Below are 26,136 nucleotides of genomic sequence, written 5' to 3'. Positions count from 1 at the left end.
GGAACCGAAGCCATAGCCTCCAGCACGACGTCCGACATGACCATTGAAGTCTCCAGCCACAAAGAGAAGGTCTGTCACTCGTCGACGAGGTAGTTTGCAAGAGGGTGTCATAGAATTGGTCTTTCAGACCATCTGGTAGCCCCGGTTGAGGTGCATAGGCTGAGATGACAGTAGCTAATCTATGATGAAGCACTAGTCTAATCTTAAGTACTCTGTCACTTACTCTAACTACCTCGATTACCTTATCCACCCATTTCTCTGCTAGAAGTATTCCTACGCCCCCGACCCCGTCAGTGTTCCCTGCCCAGAAAATCTTGTACCTGTGTTCTTTGCCTGTGAGGAACCTCGCAGAACCTCCTCTCCGTCTTACTTCCTGGATGCAGCACATACATATATATATATATATACATATATATATATATATATATATATATATATATATATATATATATATATATATACACACACACACACACATATATATATAGATACAGATATAAATATGACCCTCTCCGTGACTTTTGTTACCTGATCTAACAACTTGATGCCTCTGTAATTATTCGTATCTAAAGTGTCACCTTTACCCTTGTAGCTGTTGAGTATGGTACTGCTACACCAGTCATTGGGTATGACTCCTTCATGTATCACCTGATGGACTATATGGGTGACTAGGCTATAGCCGACACTGCCAGATATTTTGAGCATCTCTACAGTGATTCCTGATGGGCCAGGGAGCTTTCCCTGTCTTCATACTCTTGATTGCTTTATCTACCAAGATACTGTCAATTAGGATAGCTGATATATATACACATATATATCAGGTCATCCCATAAGTTCTGTCCGAATTTTGAATAAAGAAAACAAGTGATCAAATGTTATATTTAATTGAAATTTAATCATCAATGTACTTTCCCTGATTATCTATGACTTCCTTCCATCTATTTACAAGCTTTTTATTCCCATCAATGTAAAACTCTTTTGGTTTCAAAGCAAAGAACTCTGAAATGTCAGTTTTGACCTCCTGGCTTGCGAAAGTTATGTCCCCCAAATGATTCTGTAAACTACGAAAGAAATGGTAGTCTGAAGGAGCAAGGTCGGGAGAATAAGGTGAATGAGGAATTTTTTCCCAACCAAGCTCTTCGATCTTCTGTGATGTGATCTTTGCAGTGTGGGGTCACACATTGTCCTGATGAAACATCACTCTTTTTCGATCAACTAAAGCAGGGTTTTTTTTTCTTCAAAGCTTGGTTCAAACACTCTAATTGCTGACAGTAGACTTGAGCATTGATTGTTGCATTAGGTGGTAATTTTTTGTACTCATAAAACATTTGTGCCTCAAATGCTCTTTGGGTACTTATAGTAACTCAAAGCTCTTCAGTGAGTGTTTGAGTATATCCTCGAAGCACTTTTCTGCCACCTTGCTTGTGCTTGCTTTCTGCCAATTCACTGTAAGATAGTCTCTTGGGAAGTTGTGTATCAGGCATTTGAATAAAGTGGCTTACTCTGACTTGTATTCTCCTCAGCAATGTGTTAAGTGCTTGACAGATCAGCTTGAGAGAGGACCTCTGTGTTTGGGACCTTGTCTTGCCTAGTGACTTCGTTTCACCAGATACTGTTATCCTATCAGCTTTGAAAAATCTATAGCTAACAAAACAAAGGCACTTTGTAAGCTTATAAGCCTTACCATTAATAAAGATATATAAACACACATATAAATATATACATATATACACTCATGTATGTATACACACACACACACATAAAATAAATCCTTTATATAAGCATATGAACAATTAACTCTTTAGCATTCAGCTTACTTTCTGAAATGTAATGGTTATTTATTCACATTATTCTTTTCTACTCTAGGCACAAGGCCTGAAATTTTTGGAAAGGGACCAGTTGATTAGATCGACCCCAGTACGCAACTGGTGCTTAATTTATCGACCCTGAAAGGATGAAAGGCAAAGTCGACCTTGGCAGAATTTGAACTCAGAACGTAAAGACAGGCGAAATACCACTAAGCATTTCGCCCGGCATGCTAACGTTTCTGCCAGCTCACCGCCTTTTATTTATTCACATTGTTTTGAATCAATCATGCATTATCTCATAGCTTCAAGATTTTCATGATGTGATTGCTGATTTTCAGTAGGTGTGAAAGACCAGATCTGACTGGTTTGAAGATAGAACAGGAAGAATATTTAGGTTGGATATGGCTAGTTTAAATACTAAAAGTTATTCACCATTCAGTAATAAAATTGCTGTGATCCCCGCTATCAAGAAGACACTGAAGTAAATAAACACAGTCAGGAGTCTTGTTGACAGGGGTTACAACATATTTTAGCAGTAGTAAGCTTGAACAGATAACCATGTAATCAATAGAAGTGATGGAGTAAACTTAATCTGAAAATTTCAAAATATTTTTAAGAGTCATCAGATATCATTTTAAGATCTTCTTCATCTTCTTTCGAAAATTGTTTCTCCAGATTCTCAGGAATAACCACTTTGCTAAGATCTTCATGTTCTTTTGCTGGTTCATCTCCAATGAGAATGTCAATAAGGTTTTGGATGGCTATGTCATTAGCTTTGTCAGTTTCCCATTTATGTAGTTCCCGCATGATAATATAAGTGTTCTTTTCTTTGATATAGGTCCGTCCAGCTTGTGTGGCACACAACTGAAAGAGAAGCATAAATATTAGTCCACATTATTCAAAGATGTTTGAGAAAAAAAGTTTAAGCTTTATTAATTGCCACTTGTATCCTCTGCTGGTCCCTGCTTGTTTCTGACAAAAAAACCACCTCTCTGCCCTCTCAAATAATCCCACGCCCCACTTAGTTACAAAGGTTTTTCCTTTCCTGCCTTTATCTCTTTTCTTGTTATTTCCTATCTTGCAAATCATTTGGCAACCCTACAAGTGCCAGTGGCATAAAAAAGCACCCAGTATACATTGTAAAGTGATTAGCATGAGGAAGAGCATCCAGCCATAGAAAGCATGTCAAAGCTGACACAGATCACAACGCAGCCTTGTGGCTCACTGGATCAGGTTAAACTGTTCAACCCAGGCCAACATGAAACACAGACTTTAAATGATGATGATGAATGGTGATGATTTTTCTTTTAACAAATTTATTTTCAAGTTTTAAATCATGGATAATTAGTTTCTTGAGGCATGGAAGCAAATGTTAAAATGATACTCACAGATATCATCTAATTTTAATCCATTAATACTAAGGCACAGACATAGCTATGTGGTTAAGACGTTTGCTTCTCAGCTGCATGGATTTGGGTTCAGTTCTGGAGTGCAACATCCTGGACAAGTGTATTTTACTATAGCTAAATAATGGTGTTGATTTAATTAAGTAATCTCTGCCAGAAAATGTGTGAACTTGCGTCAGTATTAGAAATCATTATTATTAACCCTAGGTGGTAAGCTGGCAGAATCATTAGCACACCAGGCAAAATGCTTAGCGGCATTTTGTCCATCATTGTGCTCTGAGTTCAAATTCCATCAAGGTCAACTTTGCCTTTCATCCTTTCAGGGTCAATAAATTAAGTACCAGTAAAACAGCGATGTAATCGATGTAAAATATCGACTAAATTGAGTACTAAAACAATAAATACCAGTAAAATATTGATGTAATCAACTAGTGCCCTCCCACAAAATTTCAGGCTTTATTATTAACCTTAGGTGACAAGCTGGCAGAGTTGTTAGCATGTCAGACAAAATGCTAGATAATATTTCTTCCGGTTCATTACATTCCAAGTTCAAATTCCATCTTGTCCCTTTCCTTGTGCAAAAATTAGAAATAATTGTTATAATTAACCCTTTTGATACCAACCAGGCTGAGGCCACCCCTGACTCTATGATACAAACTTCCTAATTTTAAAATGATCCAAACAAAAACCTTCCATCAAAATTTCATGTTAGTTCATGTTTCAAACACCAGCTTAATAATGACAATATTATTTTACTAAATTATTCATCATTTTCAAAATTAATTGAAACAAAGGCAGTGTATTTCAACAGAAATATGGTAACAAAAGGGTGAATATACATATGCACAGCGCTATTCGTGTGGCAAGTTTTCTACAGCCAGATGCCCTTCCTGCCGCCAACCCCCACCTGTTGCCAAGTGAGCTAAGCATAATAGGAGAGTAGTGGATGACTTAATCAGAAGAGCAACAAAACTTTTTTTTTGAAGCCTGGTACTTATTCTATCAAACCCCTTTGCCAAACCACTAAGTTACAGGGATGAAAACACACCAAGACTGGTTGTCAAGCAGCTTAATAATGACAACATTATTTTACTAAATTATTCCTTATTTTCAAAACTGAAAGACATACACACAAACACATACATACAATGGGCTTCTTTCAGTTTCCATGTACCAAATCCACTCACATGGTTTTGGTCAGCCCGAGGCTATAGTAGAAGACACTAGCCCAATGTGCCACACAATGGAACTGAACCCAGAACCATGTGACTGGGAAGCAAGCTTCTTACCACACAGCCACACCTGTACCTATAATCATTTTTCACATTATTTTTATTTTTCTTCTCAAAATTATTTTCACTTTTTTTTAATTCATGGCACCACCACTAGCCAACTGTAGAACTTTGAAGAATTTTATTTCAAATTATGTTCTACTTTCTTTGTAATTTGTTATCATTTGTTTTTGTTTTCTTGTTTTTCTTCCTCCTGCTAAACCATCTCCAAAAGACTAATTAACCAAACTGTACCAACAATGTTGTCCCTTCTGTTTTTTTGGGGTTTTTTTAATATTTCCCATTAAAATAACTGTAAAAGACTTCTTCATCATCACCCCAACTCCTCCAAATCTCTCATTCTCTTTCTCTAAATGTCTCTTTTCATCAGGAAGCAGAGAATAAAGGAAATGCCAACTTCATGTTTTCTTGGTATTTTCCAACTAAATTTTTTTGCATAATTCCAAAGTAAACATTACATTTAATGCCAAAAGTTAGATACATATATACACACATTCACGCATGCACACACATTTTCTTTCCCTCACTCTAATGTACAATAAAACTTATGTGTGTGTACACACACACACACACACACACACACACACACACACACACACACACACACACATATATATATATATATCATATATATACATACATGTGTGTGTAAATCATGTGCATGTGTGTGTATATATACACACATATACATATATATACACATATACATGTATATATACATACATACATGTATGTAAATATATATACATACACATACACACACACACACACATGCATACATACATACATACATACATATATATATATATATATATATATATATATATATATCAATGAAAAATATTTCAATACAAATGTATTAATTTCCAGCAAAAATATCGGTGCCTTGTTGTACCACTCTTTTGAATTTATATATATATATATATATATATATATATATATATATATATATATATATACATACACATGGTATACACACATACTTATTTTAACTTAAATCACGTAAGTGAAAAATTAAAACAATTTATTTAATAACAGTTTCAGATGTTGGCACAAGGTCAGCAAGTTCACAGAAGTGGGTACGTCAATTACATCAACTCCAGTAGTCAAATGGCACTTATTTTTTATCAACCCTGAAAAGATGACAGGCAAAACTGACCTCAGCAGAATTTGAACTCAGAACATAAAGATGGACAAAGTGCCACTCAGCATTTTTGCCCAGCATACTAACAATTCTGCCAGCTCGCTACCTTAACAAATAATAAAAACAATAATAACACAAATAAAAACATTAATAAAGAATATTTTTTAAAGCCTTGGTATAAAGCCTGCAAATTTGTAAAAATTGGGGCTAAAGCAGACCCTCCATCGACCCAGTTGTCCAAATCTTGCAATATACATGTATGTTACTGAGTATTCTATAGACATGTGTACGCTGATCATAGGTGTCAGACCAAACCAGTATGCCACAATATGGTAAGGCTGAGTCTTTGAATTACAGGCTGTGTATAGGGACAGGCATGGCTGTATTTGTTAAGAAGTTCACTTCCCAAGCAGGACACATGCTTCTCTACATTTAGCTGTAGAACATAAATGGCAGTTTATTATTGAATGTTGCTTGCACTGAACTAACATCTTTCTCTCTAAGAGTAGATTTACCATTTACTTAATACCATAATGCTACAGCTAATAATAAATCATCAACACTCATTCAGAGGTAGAAAACACTCTGGAAATCTATGCTGCTTAGAGTTTAGTTACTATTAATATATTTTTATAGATGTAAGCATCAAAAAGCTATTTAAAAAAGTTTGTTCATCAGGATGACATCTCTGGGTAATTTTTTCAGAGTTATTTTTTGATATGCTAATTTTCATGTGTAATTGTACATCCACTTAGAGATTCAGTTATTACTTTGGTAAGCATGGTGAAGTCTGTGCTTTGCTGAAGAGGTCTAATAACATCAAAACATTCCAAACTTATCTCCCCTACTAGCCAAAATAATTAAAACAATATTCAACATTGAGTTTATGTTACCTTTTTCACTGCAAAATTATTTTTAATTAACTATTTTTTTATGTTCTCTACATCAAATGATACCACTATTATTATTTTTTTCATTTTTGTAATATAGCTGACATCTCTGAGTAATTTTCCAGTGAATATACTGTTTAAATAATGCAAAAACTTCTGTTCTTCAATTTTGTACAGTTTAGGTAAGATTTGTTTTATGACCTCTTAAACTTAAATCATCCATTCTAACCTCGTCTAACTTCTAGTGAACTCTTGAAGTTGCTATATATGCTGTCTCTCCTACATTGTTCAGTTATCTATCCATGTAGGATCAGTGGATTGAGTTTTTACTTTTATATCATTGTTATCATTTGCCACATTCCTCTTTAAATATCTAATTTACATAAAATTAGGAATCATATCATGGGCCCTGATAAATACACATTTATCTTAGCTTAATGGAAAAGACACTGAACAAAACTCAACTAACAAACAACCACTGCCAACACCCAGCCAAACCTAATGCTATATCATTTCAGTTTTTCTTGCAAATCCTCTAAAATCTCTTTCTTTACTACAACTATAAGGGCCTAGTGAAGGTATGTGGCCTAGTGGTTAGGGTGTTGCACTCACAATCATAACATTGAGGTTTCAATTCCTGAAATGAGCGTATGCTATGTTTTTGAGCAAAACATTTTATTTCATGCTGCTCCAGTCCACTAAGATGTAAATGATTTCCAGCAATACCTGAGAAGTTAACTTTATGACAGACTGGCATCCCATCCAGGGAGGGAGGGGGGCTGTAATCTCAGTCACTTATACACCACAGAAACTAAGTTAAACTCCAACCTTATGAATTTTAGGACTTATGACAGGCTTTCTGTCCACATCTAAGTATAACAGCCTCAATGCATGTGTTCTGGTGGCTCTATATATGCCCATTACTTCCCACTGCATCTCGTTCTTCAGTTAAATTTCAAATCATGTTACTTTGATTCCTTCCTTTCAAACTTCAACCTTCTTGAGCAATGATTCTCAACCATTTTTTTTTTTGCCTATTTTACTCTCCTGGACCTCCATAGCCATTCAATGTATACAAAAAAAGATCCCACAGTATTTTTATAATTAAATGTTATTACAAATTGTACTGAAAAATTATTTTGATATTTTGTTTATTGTGGAAGTATAAGCAATTCACTTCACTGCACAAACTTTAACAGCAAAATCTTATATGAACTTCCAAGAGCCACACAGACCCCAGCTGAGAACCACTGCTCTTGAGCAACCCACCTCTACATTCTAGTGGAGGCGTGTGGCTTATTGATTAGGGTGTTGAACTCATGATCATAAGATTGTGGTTTCGGTTCCTGTACTGGGCACCACGTGCTTTTGAGCGAAACAATTCATTTAACATTGCTCCAGTCCACTCAGCTGGCAAAAATGAGTAATCCTGCAAGATCAGCGTCCTGTCCAGGTGGGGAATATATATGCCGTGAAACCGGCCCTTATGAATCAGTATGACTCGAGAAGGTAACTTAACCTCTTTTTTTTACCTCTATACAAGCCTTCTCTACATCTACCTATGAGCAAGCTGAACGTTAATCACACTAATCGTGTTACAGTTGTCTCCCTTTTAGGAGTTTTTTGAGACAGCTTTGAGCACTGCTCCTTTTATTAAACACTGACGGTAAAATGTTTCACTAAACAGCCATGGGTTGGATTTACTTCAAATATACAATAACTATGTAACAACAATAACTATATCTACATATAGTATTTGTTGTTGTTATTTATCCTCAGCTCAACTCTGAACAAGCTGAACTGGGATCAAAAACATTCTAGCTATGATAATCTTATCTTCTTTTTAAGGGCCTCTAAACCAGTGCTCCACAACCCTTTTTCACTTGTGGTACACTTACATTGTGGAGGCGCAATGGCCCAGTGGTTAGGGCAGTGGACTCGCGGTCATAGGATCGCGGTTTCGATTCCCAGACCAGGCGTTGTGAGTGTTTATCGAGCAAAAACACCTAAAGCTCCACAAGGCTCCAGCAGGGGATGGTGGCGAATCCTGCTGTACTCTTTCACCACAACTTTCTCTCACTCTTACTTCCTGTTTCTGTTGTGCCTGTAATTCAAAGGGTCAGCCTTGTCACACTGAATATCTCCGAGAACTACATTAAGGGTACACGTGTCTGTGGAGTGCTCAGCCAGTTGCATGTTAATTTCACGAGCAGGCTGTTCCGTAGATCAGATCAACTGGAACCCTCGACGTCGTAAGCGACGGAGTGCCAACAACAACAACAACAACACTTATATTCTTTTCAAAATTCAGGGTTCCCTTGAATTTAAAATATAACTAAAAGTATAGGGGAAAAAATTATATTCAGGTCACACTGTGGCACACTTAACATCATCTTGTGGCACATCAGTGTGCCATGGTATACCAGCTGCAGAGCACTAATCTAGACTAATCCATCTGTCATTTCCTTTTTAACATGGTGAGTTTGAATTAAGAGAGATTTTTCAGTTATTTCTTGCTGGATGATTGACCACATAGAGACACAATCACTGTTGTTTTTTGTTGCTATTTATTGTAGAAAACCCCAGTATGGGTTCTGATTGAGCTGGGATTAGCAATAGAAACAGCCAAACAAATACTTTATCTGACAGCTGTTGGTTAAAAAGCTCACTTTGCAGCCATGTGGTTTAAAATTCTGTCTCACTGCCTTGTACCTTGAGTAAATGTCTCCTACTGTAGCCCCAGGTCAACCAATGTTTTGGGAGAATATTTGGCAAATGGAAATTGTGTGGAAGCCCATTGTGTGCATGTGTGTGTGTACATATATATATATATATATATATATATATATATATATATATATATATATCTTGTACTTGTTTCAGTCATTTGACTGTGGCCATGTTGGAGCACCACCTTGAAGAATTTTTTAGTTAAATTAACACGAGTACTTATTTTTTTTTAAAGCCTGACACTTATTCTATCGGTCTCTTTTCCCAAACTGCAAAGTTACAGTGAGTTAAACACACCAAAACCAGTTGTCAAGCCGTAAGGTAGAGGATAAACACAGATACACATATAAATATATGCATAAATATATGACAGGTTTCTTTCAATTTCCATCTACCAAATCCACTCACAAGGCTTTGGTCGGGCTCAGGCTATAGTAGAAGAAACTTGCCACACAGTGGGACTGAACCCGGAACCATATGGTTGGGAAACAAGCTTCTTACCACACAGCCACTCTTGCACCTATATTTTATGTGTGTGTGTCTTTGTGCTTGTTCCCCACACCACTACTAGACAACCAATGTTGGTTTGTTTACATCCTCGTAACTTAACAGTTTGGTGAAAGCGGCTGATAGAATAAATACCAGACTTAAAATAGATATGTATTGGAGTTAATTTGTTTGGCTGCATACTTTAAGGAGGTGTCCCAACATAGCCACAACCCAATGAATGAAGTAAGGAAAAATGAAATGTACCTTACGAAAGAGATGACAGAGAACTAAGCCATGTGGCACATTGCTGTACTCGAGAAGACCTGCCCACCACAACAGAACTGGGATTCTAACATCAAGGTGCCACATATAAAGCACTAGTGTGAGTGCTGGTGCCACCTAAAAAGCACTCGTGCTGGTGCCACATAAAAAGCACCCAGTACACTCTGTGAAGTGGTTGGCATTAGGAAGGGCATCCAGCTATAGAAACCAAACCAAAACAGACTATGGAACCTGGTGCAGCCCCCTAGCCTTACCAGTTCCTGTCAAGCCGTCCAATCCAAGCCAGCATGAAAAACAAGACCTTAAATGTTAATGATGATGATGTTGCTGCTGCTGCTGCTGCTAATGATGATGATACCATGACCAATGATCTCAACATGGGGTACATGCAACAGAGATTAGAAACCCACAAATAGGGACAAAGTAGAGATACAATATGTTGTTGTTGACACTCCGTCGCTTACGACGTCACGGGTTCCAGTTGATCCAATCAACGGAACAGCCTGCTCGTGAAATTAACATGCAAGTGGCTGAGCACTCCACAGACACGTGTACCTTTAATGTAGTTCTCGGGGATATTCAGCGTGACACAGTGTGACAAAGCTGATCCTATTGAATTACAGGCACAACAGAAACAGGAAGTAAGAGTGAGAGAAAGTTGTGGTGGAAGAGTACAGCAGGGTTCGCCACCATCCCCTGCTGGAGCCTCGTGGAGCTTTAGGTGTTTTCGCTCGATAAACAATCACAACGCCTGGTCTGGGAATCGAAACCGCGATCCTTTGACCGCGAGCCCACTGCCCTAACCACTGAGCCATTGCGCCTCCACAGAGATACAATAATGGTAACAGAAACAGCAAAAGGACAGCATAAAGACGGCAATGGTAACATATTAAGGAGAGCAGTGGAGTGATATGAGACTGCATTGTAGACATATAAGAGACAATAAATGGAATCAGATATATTAGAGAAAGCAAGCAATTAAGTCAAACCTGAAAAACTGCATCGATCAATGTTCTTCGTATTTCTGGGTCAATTTCCCGAGTTTTGTCAGGTGAAAGGTACTGGAGATCCAGTGGTAAGCTGGCATTGTCTTCATCATCAAATTCTTCCGGACCAGCAAGAGGTAAGAGTAGATAAGGCAAAATGTCAACCATGCTACTTATTAACCAATCGTGGCAACCTGAAATGAGAATAAAATGTTGGCTTGCGACCTAAGATAAGGTTTACACAGAAATGGGACGGGACAAGATCAAATCCCTTGATGTTGAGCTCCAAAGATGCATTGATATAGAAAGAAGAAGACTAATAATATGTTGTACAATTGCCACAAATCAACCTGTACCAACGTGGAAAATAGATTCTTTCATTGGTTCCAGCTATGCTGGGATATTGCCTTTAAGGGTTTTATCCATCCCAGTACTTTACCTGATACTTTTCTCGACTTTGGAAGTGGGCAAAAAGTGAAGTGAGTAATGTCGATAAGGCATAAAGGGAAGTAACTGATACAGAGCTCAAAACATCATCCCACCCTTATTTCTAGCAATGCTGGTGCTAACTAGTACCGATAGTCACTTTATTGACGTCTGTAGTTCTGCCTTTCGGTTGTAAATTGCAAATAAGCCATCTTTATTATTTACACACACAAACCCAACACAAACACACACACACATGCATACACATATATACACTGCACACACATACATGAACACACACACACACACACACACATACAATGGGAGTCTAGGAAAGACCCTCCAGAGGTCAATAACATTATTTATGTGAACATTTCTGGTGGTGGATAGTAGTCTCCAGGTTTTTCATATTAAAGGCTTGGGTCTCATTTAACATCCAATCAAAGCTCAAATATTGATCTGAGTACTGGTATAGCAAATACATTGTGGGCCACTGATGTTTTGCATGGAGAAAACACTGTGAGTCATGTTTTCATTCAACATTTTCATTGGTTATACTTACCTTGTCACAAATGACATTACAGGATATCTTTTGATCAATCCTCATAGGATATCAGATAAATAGTCTGACAATTAATAAAGATGTTATAATAGTGGCTTGTAATTTCCTTTGGTTTATAATTAGATATGAACAAATTCCACTGCTTTATCCTTTGGGATTGTCAAAACCAGATGAAGATTCTTCATATCATTCTGTATATAATCCTCAGGTTGTCTATAAAGAAGCTATGTGTCAGGTTAAATGTTTCTGATCTTGTAAGTCAATTATATACCCTTCACATTTCCTCAAACAAAAGTAATATGAGATTCATTGCAAGTCCAGACAGCATCATAGAGAGACTGTCTTCCTCAATTGCACCTGTGCAATACTTTATCTACCATAGATAACACAATCACTTCCTGTATTTAACTTACAGATGATGGCCAGAAGGAAACAAGATTGTTCTATAGTTTTAATTATGGGCTCTAGAAGTATATATGCATGTTTCTGCATGTATATGTCTGTGTATATGCGTATTCTTTTATTTGTTTCAGGCAATTGACTGTGGCCATGCTGGAGCACCGCCTTAAACGGTTTTAGTCAAAGAAATCGACCCTAGGACTTATTCTCTGTAAGCCTCGTACTTATTCTATTGGTCTCTTTTGCCAAACTGCTAAGTTATGGGGATATAAACATACCAACATCAGTTGTCAAGTAGTTATGCGAGACAAACACACACACACACATAAATAAACACATACATATATATGTGATGATGATGATGCTCTGTGTGTGGGGGGGGGGGGGGGCGTGCAACAAGCTTCTTTCAGTTTCCATCTACCAAATCCACTCACAAGTCTTTGGTCAGCATAAGGCTATAGTAAAAGACACTTGCCCAAGGTGCCTTGCAGTGGGACTGAACTCAGATTGCATTGTAACATTACTTTTTTATATAGTGGCATACAGCCATGATGACAATAATGACAAGAAACAAAATATAGTAACTTCATCCAACAAAAAAATGTAACTTACTTGTATCAAAGCAACAATTCTTTATAACACCAGCACAGCCTTTCCTTCTGATTGAGGATTTCTCAAAAGACAGGAACGGGATGAGTTTGGTAATCAGCTGCCTTTCTTTGTCAAGTAATATTCCACGAATTTGAGAAACTTGTGACAAGTTGCACAACACAAGAGATAAATGATGCAAACAACAGCCTTCTTTGTTATAATTTAGTTTAACCAAGGCTGAAACTATTTTCTCAACAACACTATTAATTTTGTCTTCAGGAAACCATTTAGTTATAATGGCAGCACATTGCTCAGTTCGGCTCACATTAGAAAGTAACATACACATCATGTCAGCAAGCCCAAATTCCCTGTCAGTAATTTTATCAAAAGCTTTCAATCCAAAGGCTTCAGCTTCTTGGAGTTTCAGGAACTTTTCAGCAATATCAGTATCAGCAAGAATGTTAATTAAAATAGTAATTGCTTGTTTTGAAACTTCATAATGAATATCTGCAGTTAACACCATTAAGTTTTTTAACGTTTCTGATTTTGACAAGACTTTTTTACCAACTTCATGTTCAGAGTATGAAACACCAACATCCAATGCCATTTTCTTTACTTCTAATGTAGCAGTAGGCAACAGACAGGGAAGAACTAATGAATTTAGTTCTTTCTCATCAATGTCAGCCATTTCGGAAAAGCTCTGAAAAAGAGAGAAAAAACAAGTATTTAAAAAAAAAAAAAGGTTATTTATTATCAGCTACAGCATCCTCATCATCACCATTTTTAATGTCCACTTTTGCATGCAAGCATGGCTCAGAGGAAAATTGACAAGGTATATTTTTCACAGCCCAATGCTTCTCCTGTCACCAACCCTCACCTGTTCCCAAGTAAGGTAACTTTTTCCCATAATCAGACATTTTTATGAAAGATTGAAAATGAAGGACACCACTGTATGACTGTGACATTCATTTACAATCATCACGTGATGTCAAACCAAGGGTGCACTAATTCATATACACACACAGATACATATAATTAATTATATATGTATATAAGTGCAGGTGTGGCTGTATGATAAGTTTGCTTCCCAACCACATGGCACTTTGAGCAAGTGTTTTCTGACCAAAGTCTTGTGAGTGGATTTGGTAGATGGAAATTGAAACAAGCCTGCCTTATATATGAGGTCTGATCAATAAGTATCCGCACTGTTGTCATAGTAACGAAGCTAAAGCACATAGAGTAAAGCCGCTTGGCAAAGTTTGACCTTGAACTCTGCTATGCATGTGCACTAAGTTTTAACATTCTACCTCACTTTCACTGTTTATAGCACTGCTTGGAAGGAAGGTGTGTAGCATGTGATCGTTCCATTGACCATGATAGGGAAAGTTGTCATGGCTTTACCTGCTCAGAGGCCTACACAAAGTTGCAGAAAGTGTGTGGAGAGGAGTGTATGAACCTCACACAAGTGTATGTGCGATTCAGACGTTTCCAAGATAGCTAAAAAAATGTCGATATTAACAAACGTTCTGGGAGACCCGCAACCAGCAGAATTGAGAAAAACATTGCAGATGTATGTGCAGATGTGAGGGGAAAACACCATCTGTGAGTTATCGGAGGATGTGCAGATTAGTTACAGTTCAGTCTATTATCACTGAAGATTTAGGTAAGACACACGTGTCTGCCAAGTTTGTGCCAAAACTGCTTTTAGCTGACCAAAGAGACACTAGGGTTTCAGTTGCACAAGATCTCCTTGATTGTGTTGAGAACAATGTAAAACTTTTTGAAAACTTTGTGTAGGCCTCTGAGCAGGTATCACCAAGCTTTTGGCAAAATTTGATGCAGATTCTCTGCTCAACTTTCTCTGTCATGGTCAATGCGACGATTACACACTACACACCTTCCTTCCAAGCACTGCTGTAAACAGGAGAAGTGAGTTAGAATGTTAAAACTTAGTGCAGATGCACAGCAGAGTTCAATGTCAATCTATGTCAAGCAGCTTGACTCTGCCTGCTTTAGCTTCGTTACTATGGCAACAGTCTGGATAGTTATTGATCGGACCATGTGTATATATACTCTCTTTTTTACTCTTTTACTTGTTTCAGTCATTTGACTGCGGCCATGCTGGAGCACCACCTTTGTAGTTGAGAAATTCGACCCCAGGACTTATTCTTTGTAAGCCTAGTACTTATTCTATCGGTCTCTTTTTGCTGAACCGCTAAGTTATGGGGACGTAAACACACCAGCATCGGTTGTCAAGCAATGCTAGAGGGACAAACACAGACACAAACACACATATAGATATATATATATATATATATATATATATATATACATATATACGACGGGCTTCTTTCAGTTTCCGTCTACCAAATCCACTCACAAGGCTTTGGTCGCCCCGAGGCTACAGTAGAAGACACTTACCCAAGGTGCCACGCAGTGGGACTAAACCCAGAACCATGTGGCTGGTAAGCAAGCTACTTACCACATAGCCACTCCTGCGCCTATAAAATATAAATGTTTCTGTCTTTGTGTTGACAACTAGTACTGGTGTGTTTATGTGTCCAGAATTTAGCAGTTTGGCAAAAGAGATGGATAGAATAAGTGCCAGACTTTACAAAATAAATACTGGGGGTGATACATTCAACTAAAAATTCTTCAAGGCTGTGCTCAAGCAAGGCCACAGTCTAATGACTGAAACAAGTAAAAGATAAAAGTTAGACACACACAGACATTTATAAGCACATATATACTCTTTGACTCATTTATTTGTTTCAGTCATTTGATTGCGGCCATGCTGGAGCACCACCTTTAGTCGAGCAAATCGACCCCAGGACTTATTCTTTGGAAGCCTAGTACTTATTCTATCGGTCTCTTTTTGCAGAACCGCTAAGTTACGGGGACGTAAACACACCAGCATCGTTTGTCAAGTGATGTTGGGAGGACAAACACAGACACACAAGCATATACATATATATCCATATATACGACGGGCTTCTTTCAGTTTCCGTCTACCAAATCCACTCACAAGGCTTTGGTCGGACCGAGGCTATAGTAGAAGACACTTGCCTAAGGTGCCACGCAGTGGGACTGAACCCAGAACCATGTGGTTCATAAGCAAGCTACTTACTAGACAGCCCACCATCATCATCATTTAATGTCCATGTTCCATGCTGGTATGCGTTGGACGGTTTCACAAGGATGCATTGAGTCAAGGACTGCAAAGATATAGGCACATCTTGGCATCTTGTATTTGAAGCACATCACAAATTAGCAAGTCTGCAAACTATCTAGCATCACATCAGCCCTTAAGAAGACCTTCTCACAACAAGGAAGAAAAGAAAAGACAGGTTACTCGGTCACAGCCATGATGTTATGATCATACTACAAAATCCAGATGCCCTTACAAAGATCACCCTTCAAGGAAGTGTGGCGGGGGGAAAGGAAATTAGAAGCCAAGATATGTCATGCAGCCACAACAGATGGAGAAGGTTAATGTCAGGCTAACGACACCATCAGAAGAGGGCTCAAGAAATAAGCAAGGAAAATAGCAAGAAAGGAGACAACTAATAAAGAGTTAAGTAGCGTTAAAAGCTACCTTAGTGTATATAACATTTACTGTAATACAATAAAATTTAACATGAAATATATAGGTTGTTATAGCAACATTAGCTGCACTTTATAATCTTTAGTTTTCTCAAGATAGTAAAAGATCTAACGTGTTGTAATATAAGTATCTCAGTGCAAGATTAGGTTACAGAAAATAGTTTATAGTTGACTCAATACAATGGCAGGGGAGATAACTCATCCAAGGTTCTGTTCACAATTCCTGGAAAAATATGTAAATAAAGCAATACAAATTAAATTGTCTGATTCAAAATTACAGTGGAATTTTTAAAGTCTTAACTCGCATCAGTGCACTAATGGTCGTACAATACTTTATCTGCTTTAACATTAATTACACCTTTTTCGTGTAATATATATATATATATATATATAAATGACCTATAAATTCCACACAGCCTTGGCTCTGTTGTCTTATTATATATATATATATATATATATATATATATATATATATAATAATAATAATAATAAAATGAGACAACAAAGCCCAAGCTGTGTGGAATTTATAGGCCATTTATAAAGAGAAAGGTAGTCTTACAGCTGTTTCTGGGATATTAGGGATATCCCTTCATCAGAGACGATATGAGAGAGTTAACTAGAGGAAAACAGTAGAGTCCAATATAAGGAGTTATTTTGGAAAAGGATGGATGTAGGAAGTATAAAGGTAAATAAAAGAATAAAAATAGAAGTGAAAATATATGTAGGATGTTACAGTTGCAGTTCCATTATCCAAGGAAAGTGCTGTGTAGAATGGGTAGAAATGCTTCTTCACCATGGTATGTAGATTACGATAGTTCATATTTTGTAATAACAAAATATGAACTATTGGAATCTATCCTTGGATAATGGAACAGCAACTGTAATATCCTACATATATTTTTACTTCTATTTTTATTCTTTTATTTCCCTTTATACTTCCTATATCCATCCTTTTCCAAAATAACTCCTTATATTAAACTCTACTTCCTTCTAGTTAACTCTCTCATATCATCTCTGATGAAGGGATATCGCTAACATCTCAGAAACAGCTGTAAGACTACCTTCCTCTTTATAAATGTCCTATAAATTCTACACAGCTTTGGCTTTATTGTCTCATTTTATTTAATACATACATGCTCACACAAGACCTGCATTAGACTCCTCACTCATATTATTATCAAACTGAGAGTCTAACTACGGTCCTCCTGTAGCACTTACATAGCCTTACCTGCCATCTTGGGTCTTCTGGATACCAATACCTCTCATATATATATATATGAGATATGCTGGGCTTGAGAAGACCCAACAGGCCAAGTGAGACCATAGCCCAAGGCCTATGCCAGTGGGTGTAACCAGCCCAATTATGAATACCCCTCATTCATTGGACAATAAACCTTGCTTGTAAAGACCTATTGAGGCAAGTGAAATCAAAATCAAAATTGCTGACTTGGCTGACGACAGTACCGCCTGATTAGCACTCGTGCCAGTCGAACGTTATAAGCACACCTGAATGATCCATTTGCGGTTAATAATAAACAATTATTAACTTCCTAGTCTCCATTTTCTTTTATATATGTGTGTGTATATATATATATATCGTTTGCAGAAATATATAAATCCGGAGGGACGGCCTCCCCCATTATAATATATATATATATATATATATAGTGTGTGTGTGTGTGTGTGTGTGTGTGTGTAGCGTTTAATATGCCTATAACAGGCTTTCTTCCCTTCGTCTGACTTTTTTCAGCTACTGCGAAAGAATTTGTTCTCACTTGAAAATAATGATTTTTACAACCTTTTTTCATAGAGAATACTTTGTATCTAGATTTCATTTTACTCAATTTTTCTTTCTTTAAAAAAAAACAATTTTAATAATGGAAACTACGAGACAACCAACAAATTTCTAAACGATCGCTAGATCAGCTAGAACTAGCGTGAAATCTCCTCCAAAGTTCCATTCTACTGTCAAAGTAAATTGCAATTTGTCTGAGATGATAGAATGTAAACTGAAGGGTGAATAGTTCAAATTATGTCTCTAGTGTTGTAATTTGTTCAGGGTGTTGATTTCGAGCGACATAGCTGACCGTCACCTCACCCCCTCCCTTTTTTTTTTCTACAAAAATCCACGTTTTGGGCTACGGAGATTCCGAATCTGTAAAAAAAAAAACAAGGTAATTTTTCAGATTAACACTCGCATGATCTTCACTAGGGTGTTAGGGTTAGGGTTTTAGGGTCAGGGTTAGGGTTTAGGGTTAAGGTTACGGTTAGGGTTTAGGGTTTGGGTTAAGGAATTCTGTCACAAACCGTAACCGTAATCCTAACCCTAACCCTGACCCAGACCCTAACCCTAACACCCTAGCGAAGATCGTGCGGGTGTTAATCTGAAAAATTTCCAAAAACAATTGACAAAAATCGGCGTTTAAAAATTTCGATTTTCCCCCATCTCACGTCCGCCGTTTGCATTTTTATATTATAGGCTGCATTGCACAATATATCATTCTGTATTTTAAGGCTGTTATTTGATGGAGTTTTGGCCAATATTTTTACCAAAGTCGAGCGGCCACTTAGTTTGGTTTCTCAGTAAAAATTGTTCCTGTAGAATGAAATATTTGGGAAACACCTGACATGTGTACCTTGAACGGCTAAAAGCGTAAACAAGTACAGAGATCAGACATATTTCTCAATTAAAAAATATGAACCAATGAGGGACCCTTATGCAGTCGCTCAACCTGATGCAAATAGTAGCCAAATCACCTACAAACTGCACTGTTTTGGGAGATGACTATTCATTTGAAATCACCCATCAATGATTTTCAATCTTAGTCTTAAACGTCACGTGGTTTTGACTACAACATTCATTGTAAACAATAACACTATCACAATAATAACAAAATGAAAAATGTTAAAGAAAAACTTATTAACAAGTGATCATAATATTGGATTAGTTTCTGTAATAATTCTTACCAGTTCGTTATCGTATCTGTTAATATTATATTATGTTGTGTAATGCAATAGAACACGAGCTCGTGTTTTATTTGAGTTGCCTAAAAATTTAGTCCGGCAAACTGAAGTAAGAGCCAACATATAGTGTCATTTTTTTCTTTCTTTCTTTCTTTTTCTGAGTAGTCGTAATTAATTTTAATTTTGCGATAAAAAATAAAAGTATATTTTTTAAACTTTAAATGTACTACAAATAATTTTTTAGATATACTAAATGTTTCTCATTACAAAAGTTTCGTTTCGCATGTTAAAAGTGTCTACTGCTTTCCATAATACAGTTTGTAAATTAGTTAATATTACGAATTAGTTATTTTGTTTTAATATAACAAGTACTTTAGAGAATGTAATAGGCATCTATGCCAGTTAGATCTGCGGATGAGTTTAGGGGCTCGTTATTTTCCACTGAACATCTAGCAATTTCATTTTCCATCTAACAAATTTTGCTTTTTACTTTTTACATTAATTTTTTATAGAAGTTGGGACCAGATGTGATTTTATCGAAGACTATCTTACCGAATGTATACAGATTCAGCGGTTTAGTGACGAAACCTTTTTTTGCAATTTTTGGAACCAAGTTGTTATTAAAGTTTAATAGTGTTAAAGTTCAACTTTTTTTAATAAATTTCATTGCATTCTTTAGTTACCTTACCTTAGTTCTTATATCTAGTTGATTTGCTTCTCCCGTCTTATGGCTAAGATCAAGGTCTAAGCTAAGATCTAGCTGATTTGAATATTGTTTAATCTGAGATCAGAACTGATTTAGAAGTAATTCCAGCCTGAATCTGAGTTTCAGATCATGCAACCTCTCCCTAAACTTTCGGCTTTCTCTCTTTCTCTCTCTCTCTTTTTTTTTTTTTTTTTCTTTTTCTATATTTGAACTCCGACTTTTTGGTATGCACGTTTTCAAACATGCTGATAACAAATATACAAGAATAATTTTTCAAAAAAGAAATCTAAAAATGACTTAATACATTTAAAAAAAAAAAATATATATATTTAAATTCTTATTGAAAAAATGATGGGTGACTGGAATATCTTCATACCTCACCCTCGACTTTGTTTCCTCATAACTTTCAGGTATGAAACTTAGAATTATGTAGATATGTATTGTGTATCAGCATGTATGTGTTGCACGCCACCAATTTTTTTTTTCCTTTTTTTTTCAAAATTCTGATATACACCTTCTCAACTTACGATCTATGTGACTTAAGACCATCCACACTTACGACCACAAAAAATAAGGAAATAAAAAAATGAATAAATAGATAAGAAATCGATTTTCGGACGTTGGGTAGCTGTGCATACAATAAGTTTGGCAGCATCTGGCAACGCAGGCCTCCCTTAAATCCGGGCATCCACTGCCTGCCACTCAGTCGCTTTCAAGCATCAGTTGCATTTGAATGAAAATAGTGTTGAAAAGTATAAATCTGACATACGACCAGATTGACTAACGACCTGTCAGTCGGAACAAAACTCAGTCGTCAAGGAAAAAGTGTAATCATAATCTACACCATCTGAAAGGTATTTGTATAAAATTTCATTTAGAATTTTTTTTTTTTTTTTTTCCTGAAAATGAGGGAACTGTTTCCTCATAAAAAAGTAAACCCATGTGAATTATCTGAAACTCCTTTTCTTCCCTGTTTGAAAAATTTCACAACAAATTTCGATATGTAGTCATGACTATGTGGTAAGAAGCTTGCTTCCCAATCACACGATTCCAGGTTCAATCCCAATTGCCCAAGACACCTTGGGCAATTGTCTTCTACTATGTCCTCAGGCTGACCAAAGCCTTGTGAGTAGATTTAGTAGATGGAAACTAAAAGAAGCCCACCGTATATATATATATATATATATATATATATATATATATATATATATATATATACGTGTGCGTCTGTGTTTGTCCCCTCACCATCATTTAACAACTGACGCTGGTGTGTTTATGTCCCCATAACTTAGCTGTTCAGCAAAAAAGATCAATAGAATAAGTACTAGGCTCCCAAAGAATAAGTCTTGGAGTCGATTACTTCAACTAAAACCCTTTAAGGTGATGCTCCAGCATGGCCACAGTCAAATGACTGAAACAAGTAAAAGAATAAAAGTATAATCCATATCAAACTCTGTAACTCCAGAACGTTGAGGCAACCACTTGACGTTTCCATTCTCATGTTAGTTAAGAAGACACAGATTTTGTTAACATGACTATTACATGATTATTTTCCAGTTGTGATGGGCCAGCCACAGATTGATATATACCAGTTAGAATGTCATAGATCCCAGTAGTATGTCTGTCCTGGTATGTTATTGTCATTACTATTTTTTATCCAGAGACCAACACAGAAAACACTATGTGCAATAGATAAAACTTCTGTTGTTTGTGAGTGTCGTTAATCATTTTTATATGCAGCACTAGAAAGATATTTTTGTTTTCCACCATCAAGTTGGTACACAGATGACACCTCAGGACAGTAACTTTGAGATTTCAATGATGTGATTGTTTATCTTTAGAATGATATTGTAGAATAGTGTGAGAAATAAGATCTGGTCAGCTTGAACATAAAATAATTAGAATATTTGAGCTAGATATGGGGAGTTTCAATACTAAAGGGTTATATAGATATGGGGAGTTTCAATACTAAAGGGTTATATAAATATGCATGTGTGTGCATACACACTTAGTAATGAAGTCAAACCAAATAGTGATATTTTGAAGTTGTTTAGCAGTCAGTTTACTCCATCAAATGTAATGCTTATTTATTCACATTGCTTTAAATTAATCATGTATTATCTTGTAGCCTTGCGATTTTGATGATATGATTGTTTATTCTTAGAATGACATTGTAGAGTAATTGTGAGAGGCTGGGTTTTGTCAGTTTGAACATAAAACAGGTAGGATATTTGGCTGGATGTGGACAGTTTAAATATCCTTTCAAAAATAATCTCATTTGGCATTATAAATCAAGTAGGACATTGTTATTTGAATAGAAACATGACTAATGATGTGTCATGTTTGCTATTTTAAAATCCAAATTAGTAAATATAACTATTTGAATAAAAATTATTTACAAAACTTTAACAAATGCTATATCTTGTTTTGTTGTTTCAGCATATATTTTCATCTCTTTATAAATGCTATTCTTACATATGATACATAGCAGAATCCTTAGCACACCAGACAAAATATTTAGTAACATTTCACCCATCTTTACATTGTGTGTTCAAATTCCACCAAAGTTGATATTGCCTTTCTCCTTTCAGGGTCAATGACCTGTTGAACATTGGAGTTGATGTAATCAACTAGCCACCACCATCCTAAATTTCAGGCTTTGTGCCTATAGTAGAAAGGATTATAAATTATTAACTTTCTATGACTAAGTACAAAATAGTTCACCTTTGACTTAGTGGAGCGCTAAGAGCACCGGTCCGGCTTCCGTGCTGGTGGCATGTAAATAGCACCATTTGAGCGCGATCGTTACCAACGTCGCCTTCCTGGCACTTGTGCTTGTGGCACGTGAAAAGACATTCGAGCGAAATCGTTGCCAGTACCGCTGGACTGGCTCCTGTGCAGGTGGCATGTAAAATACACCATTTCGAGCGTGGCCGTTGCCAGTACCGCCTGACTGGCCCTCGTGCCAGTGGCACATAAAAGCACCCACTACACTCTCGGAGTGGTTGGCTTTAGGAAGGGCATCCAGCTGTAGAAACTCTGCCAAATCAGATTGGAGCCTGATGTAGCCACCTAGTTCACCAGTCCTCAGTCAAATCGTTCAACCCATGCTAGCATGGAAAGCGGACGTTAAAAGATGATGATGATGATGTTACTATCATTTTCAATCTTTGAAAATGAATAATCACAAAATAAGTGTTAGCATTATTTAAATGAGAGAGCATTTGTAAAATACCGTTCAGTAAAAGAGAACACTGAACAACAAAAGATTAAAATCTGCTGATCTTGTGTTCTAGCCATAAACATTCCATCTTTCTAGGATCAATATAAATATCATCATCATTGTTTAATATCCTCCTTCCATGCTGGCATGGGGTGAACGGTTTGACAGGAGCTGGCCAGGTAGGAGCATGCAGCAGACTTGTGTGTGTTTTAGCAGGGTTTTTGCAGCTGGGTGCCCTTCCTAACACCAACCACTCCGATCTTTCAATTTTTTAAGATTTTTAGGGCTAGCAAGTAGAGTTTTAGCTATTTCAGGGAGTAACAACTCTACCTATCATGAGTTCTGGGTTCAGCTGGCTCTAGTTGACAGCTTTGTACAGGCCTCAGAACTAGGTTTAAAGATCAAACTTTTAGTGGTAGGAAGGTGAATGAGGCAACAATGATTAATGACAGACTGTTAATTTGATAGTGCCATCAAAGATCACAAGACACTTGGTAACAATTTGTGAAAGACTGAGGTGCTGGCAAAATAAGTACTGTGCATTAATTACTGCAAACTTATGTACCAAAATAATGGTATCTACAGCTGCAGAAGTGGGTACCAGGGAACCATACAACTTTAAATGATATGGACATGAATTGGGACACAAGATGCCACGTAGAGGTTTCCTCATTGGTTTAAGGCTTTCGTGTTACCATGTCTGGTAAAAAAATGTTTTACATGATTACAATTATGGTTGTTTAGTTAGTCAAATATATATATATATATATATATATATATCATCATCGTTTAACGTCCGCTTTCCATGCTAGCATGGGTTGGACGATTTGACTGAGGACTGGTGAAACCGGATGGCAACACCAGGCTCCAGTCTAATTTGGCAGAGTTTCTACAGCTGGATGCCCTTCCTAACGCCAACCACTCAGAGAGTGTAGTGGGTGCTTTTACGTGTCACCCGCACGAAATAGTGTCTTTTATGTGCCACCCGCACAAGCCAGTCCAGGGGCACTGGCAACGATCTCGCTCGAAAATCCTACAGGAGCCAGTCAGGCGGTACTGGCAACGGCCACGCTCAAAATGGTGCATCTCATGTGCCACCCGCACAAGAACCAGTCCAGGGGCACTGGCAACGATCTTACTTGGCTTGCCGGGTCTTCTCACGCACAGCACATTTCCAAAGGTCTCGGTCAGTAGTCATCGCCTCGGTGAGGCCCAATGTACGAAGGTCTTGCCTCACCACCTCAGCCCAGGTCTTCCTGGGCCTACCTCTTCCACGGGTTCCCTCAACTGTTAGGGTGTGACACTTTTTCACGCAGCTATCCTCATCTATTCTCACATGTCCATACCAGCGCAATCGTCTCTCTTGCACGCCACAACTGATGCTTCTAATGTTCAGCTTTTCTCTCAAGATACTTACACTCTGACGGGTATTCACATTGACATTACACATCCAACAGAGCATACTGGCTTCATTCTTTGCGAGCTTACGTATGTCCTCAGCAGTTACAGCCCATGTTTCACTGCCATGTAGCATGGCTGTTCGTACGCATGCATCATACAGTCTGCCTTTTACTCTGAGTGAGAGTCCCTTTGTCGCCAGCAGGGGTAAGAGCTCTCTAATCTTTGCCCAGGCTATTCTTATTCTAGCAGCTACACTTTCAGCGCACCCACCCCCACTACTAACTTGGTCGCCCAGATAGCGGAAGCTATCGACACACATATATATATATATATATATATATATATATATATTATGACACACACACACACATTATCCTGGGGGAGCCTTTATATAATCACTACCAACTTGTTAGACATGGCAGCCAAATCTTTCAGACCACACAACAGTTGTTCCCTGAAATGATACCCATTTTTAATATGGCTAAAAAAAAAAAATTTGGGGTAATATAATCCAAGATCAGAGCTGACCTGAAGGCTAAACAACAACATATAACAATGGTTACTTTCACACGCCAACAAATCATAGTGCATTCCACACTATTACTTTATTTTTTGTTTTATTAATAGATAAAAAGTAATTTGCTTAATTTTTAAACTGTGAGTTACAGTACTAGGTCAGGATTAAGGCTAATATTCAAACCATATCATATATAAAAATTATAAATCAATGAAATAAGATTAGTATAAAATAAACAATTGCAGCATGGAAGATGCATATCAGCCATTCAGTAACACACAAAGACTGTTGACTTTATTTAAACATTTATTATTTGTCATATGATCAATGTAATATAGTCGTGGCCAATACCGGTGTCACAAAACAGTCACCCGTGCCAATGACATGTAAAAGGCACCCTTTAAATATTGGGCTTCGTGATAAGTGACCAAGACCTTTGATGATATGCCATACTTGGGAAGACTCATGCCAAATGAAATTGTAGCTGTGGTCAATGTCAGTGTCACCTAACTGGCACAAAAAAACCATTGGAACCTGGTGCAATTCTCCAGCTTACCAGTTTCAGTCAAACCATCTAACCCATGCCAGCATGGAAAGCAGGTGTTAAATGATGATGATGATGATGGCATCAAAATTTCCATCACCTGCAACTGTGACCTGGTCACTGACAACATAGTCACACCGTGTTTCCAAATGGCTAAAATGTCATCCACACTG

At 37.2% G+C, this 26,136-nt stretch overlaps 1 protein-coding gene across 2 annotated transcripts; it reads right to left on the bottom strand.

The window, feature by feature from the left end:
• Positions 1-875: 875 nt before the first annotated feature.
• LOC106876176 (co-chaperone protein HGH1 homolog) lies at positions 876-19,657 on the bottom strand. 2 transcript variants are annotated; one of them, XM_014924607.3, is made up of 4 exons: positions 19,576-19,657; positions 13,027-13,705; positions 11,031-11,221; positions 876-2,672 (listed from the first exon to the last, which is right to left on the bottom strand). In XM_014924607.3, exons 2-4 carry the CDS (start codon positions 13,691-13,693, stop codon positions 2,421-2,423), a joined length of 1,110 nt encoding a protein of 369 aa, XP_014780093.2. In that variant the 5' UTR covers positions 13,694-13,705; positions 19,576-19,657; the 3' UTR covers positions 876-2,420. The 2 variants fall into 2 exon arrangements, with proteins under 2 accessions (XP_014780093.2, XP_089210762.1); XM_089354636.1 differs by lacking the exon at positions 19,576-19,657 and adding an exon at positions 16,133-16,220.
• Between the last annotated feature and the right edge of the window lie 6,479 nt (positions 19,658-26,136).

Source organism: Octopus bimaculoides, chromosome 1 (genome assembly GCF_046866305.1).
Source record: "Octopus bimaculoides isolate indiv1 chromosome 1, ASM4686630v1, whole genome shotgun sequence".
In the NCBI taxonomy this organism is placed as follows: Eukaryota; Metazoa; Mollusca; class Cephalopoda; order Octopoda; family Octopodidae; genus Octopus; species Octopus bimaculoides.
The sequence above is the reverse complement of the archived record's forward strand: the minus strand, read 5'-3'. Positions and strand labels throughout refer to the sequence as shown.

Excerpts from the sequence above, each read along its gene's own strand:
- LOC106876176 (XM_089354636.1), bottom strand. The coding sequence starts at position 16,156 with ATGATGATGATGGTGGGCTGTCTA. Across the intron at positions 13,706-16,132 it reads TGATGATGGTGGGCTGTCTA|AGCTTTTCCGAAATGGCTGA; the intron begins GTAAGTAGCTTG and ends TCTCTTTTTCAG. Across the intron at positions 11,222-13,026 it reads GAATTGTTGCTTTGATACAA|GTTGCCACGATTGGTTAATA; the intron begins GTAAGTTACATT and ends TTCTCATTTCAG.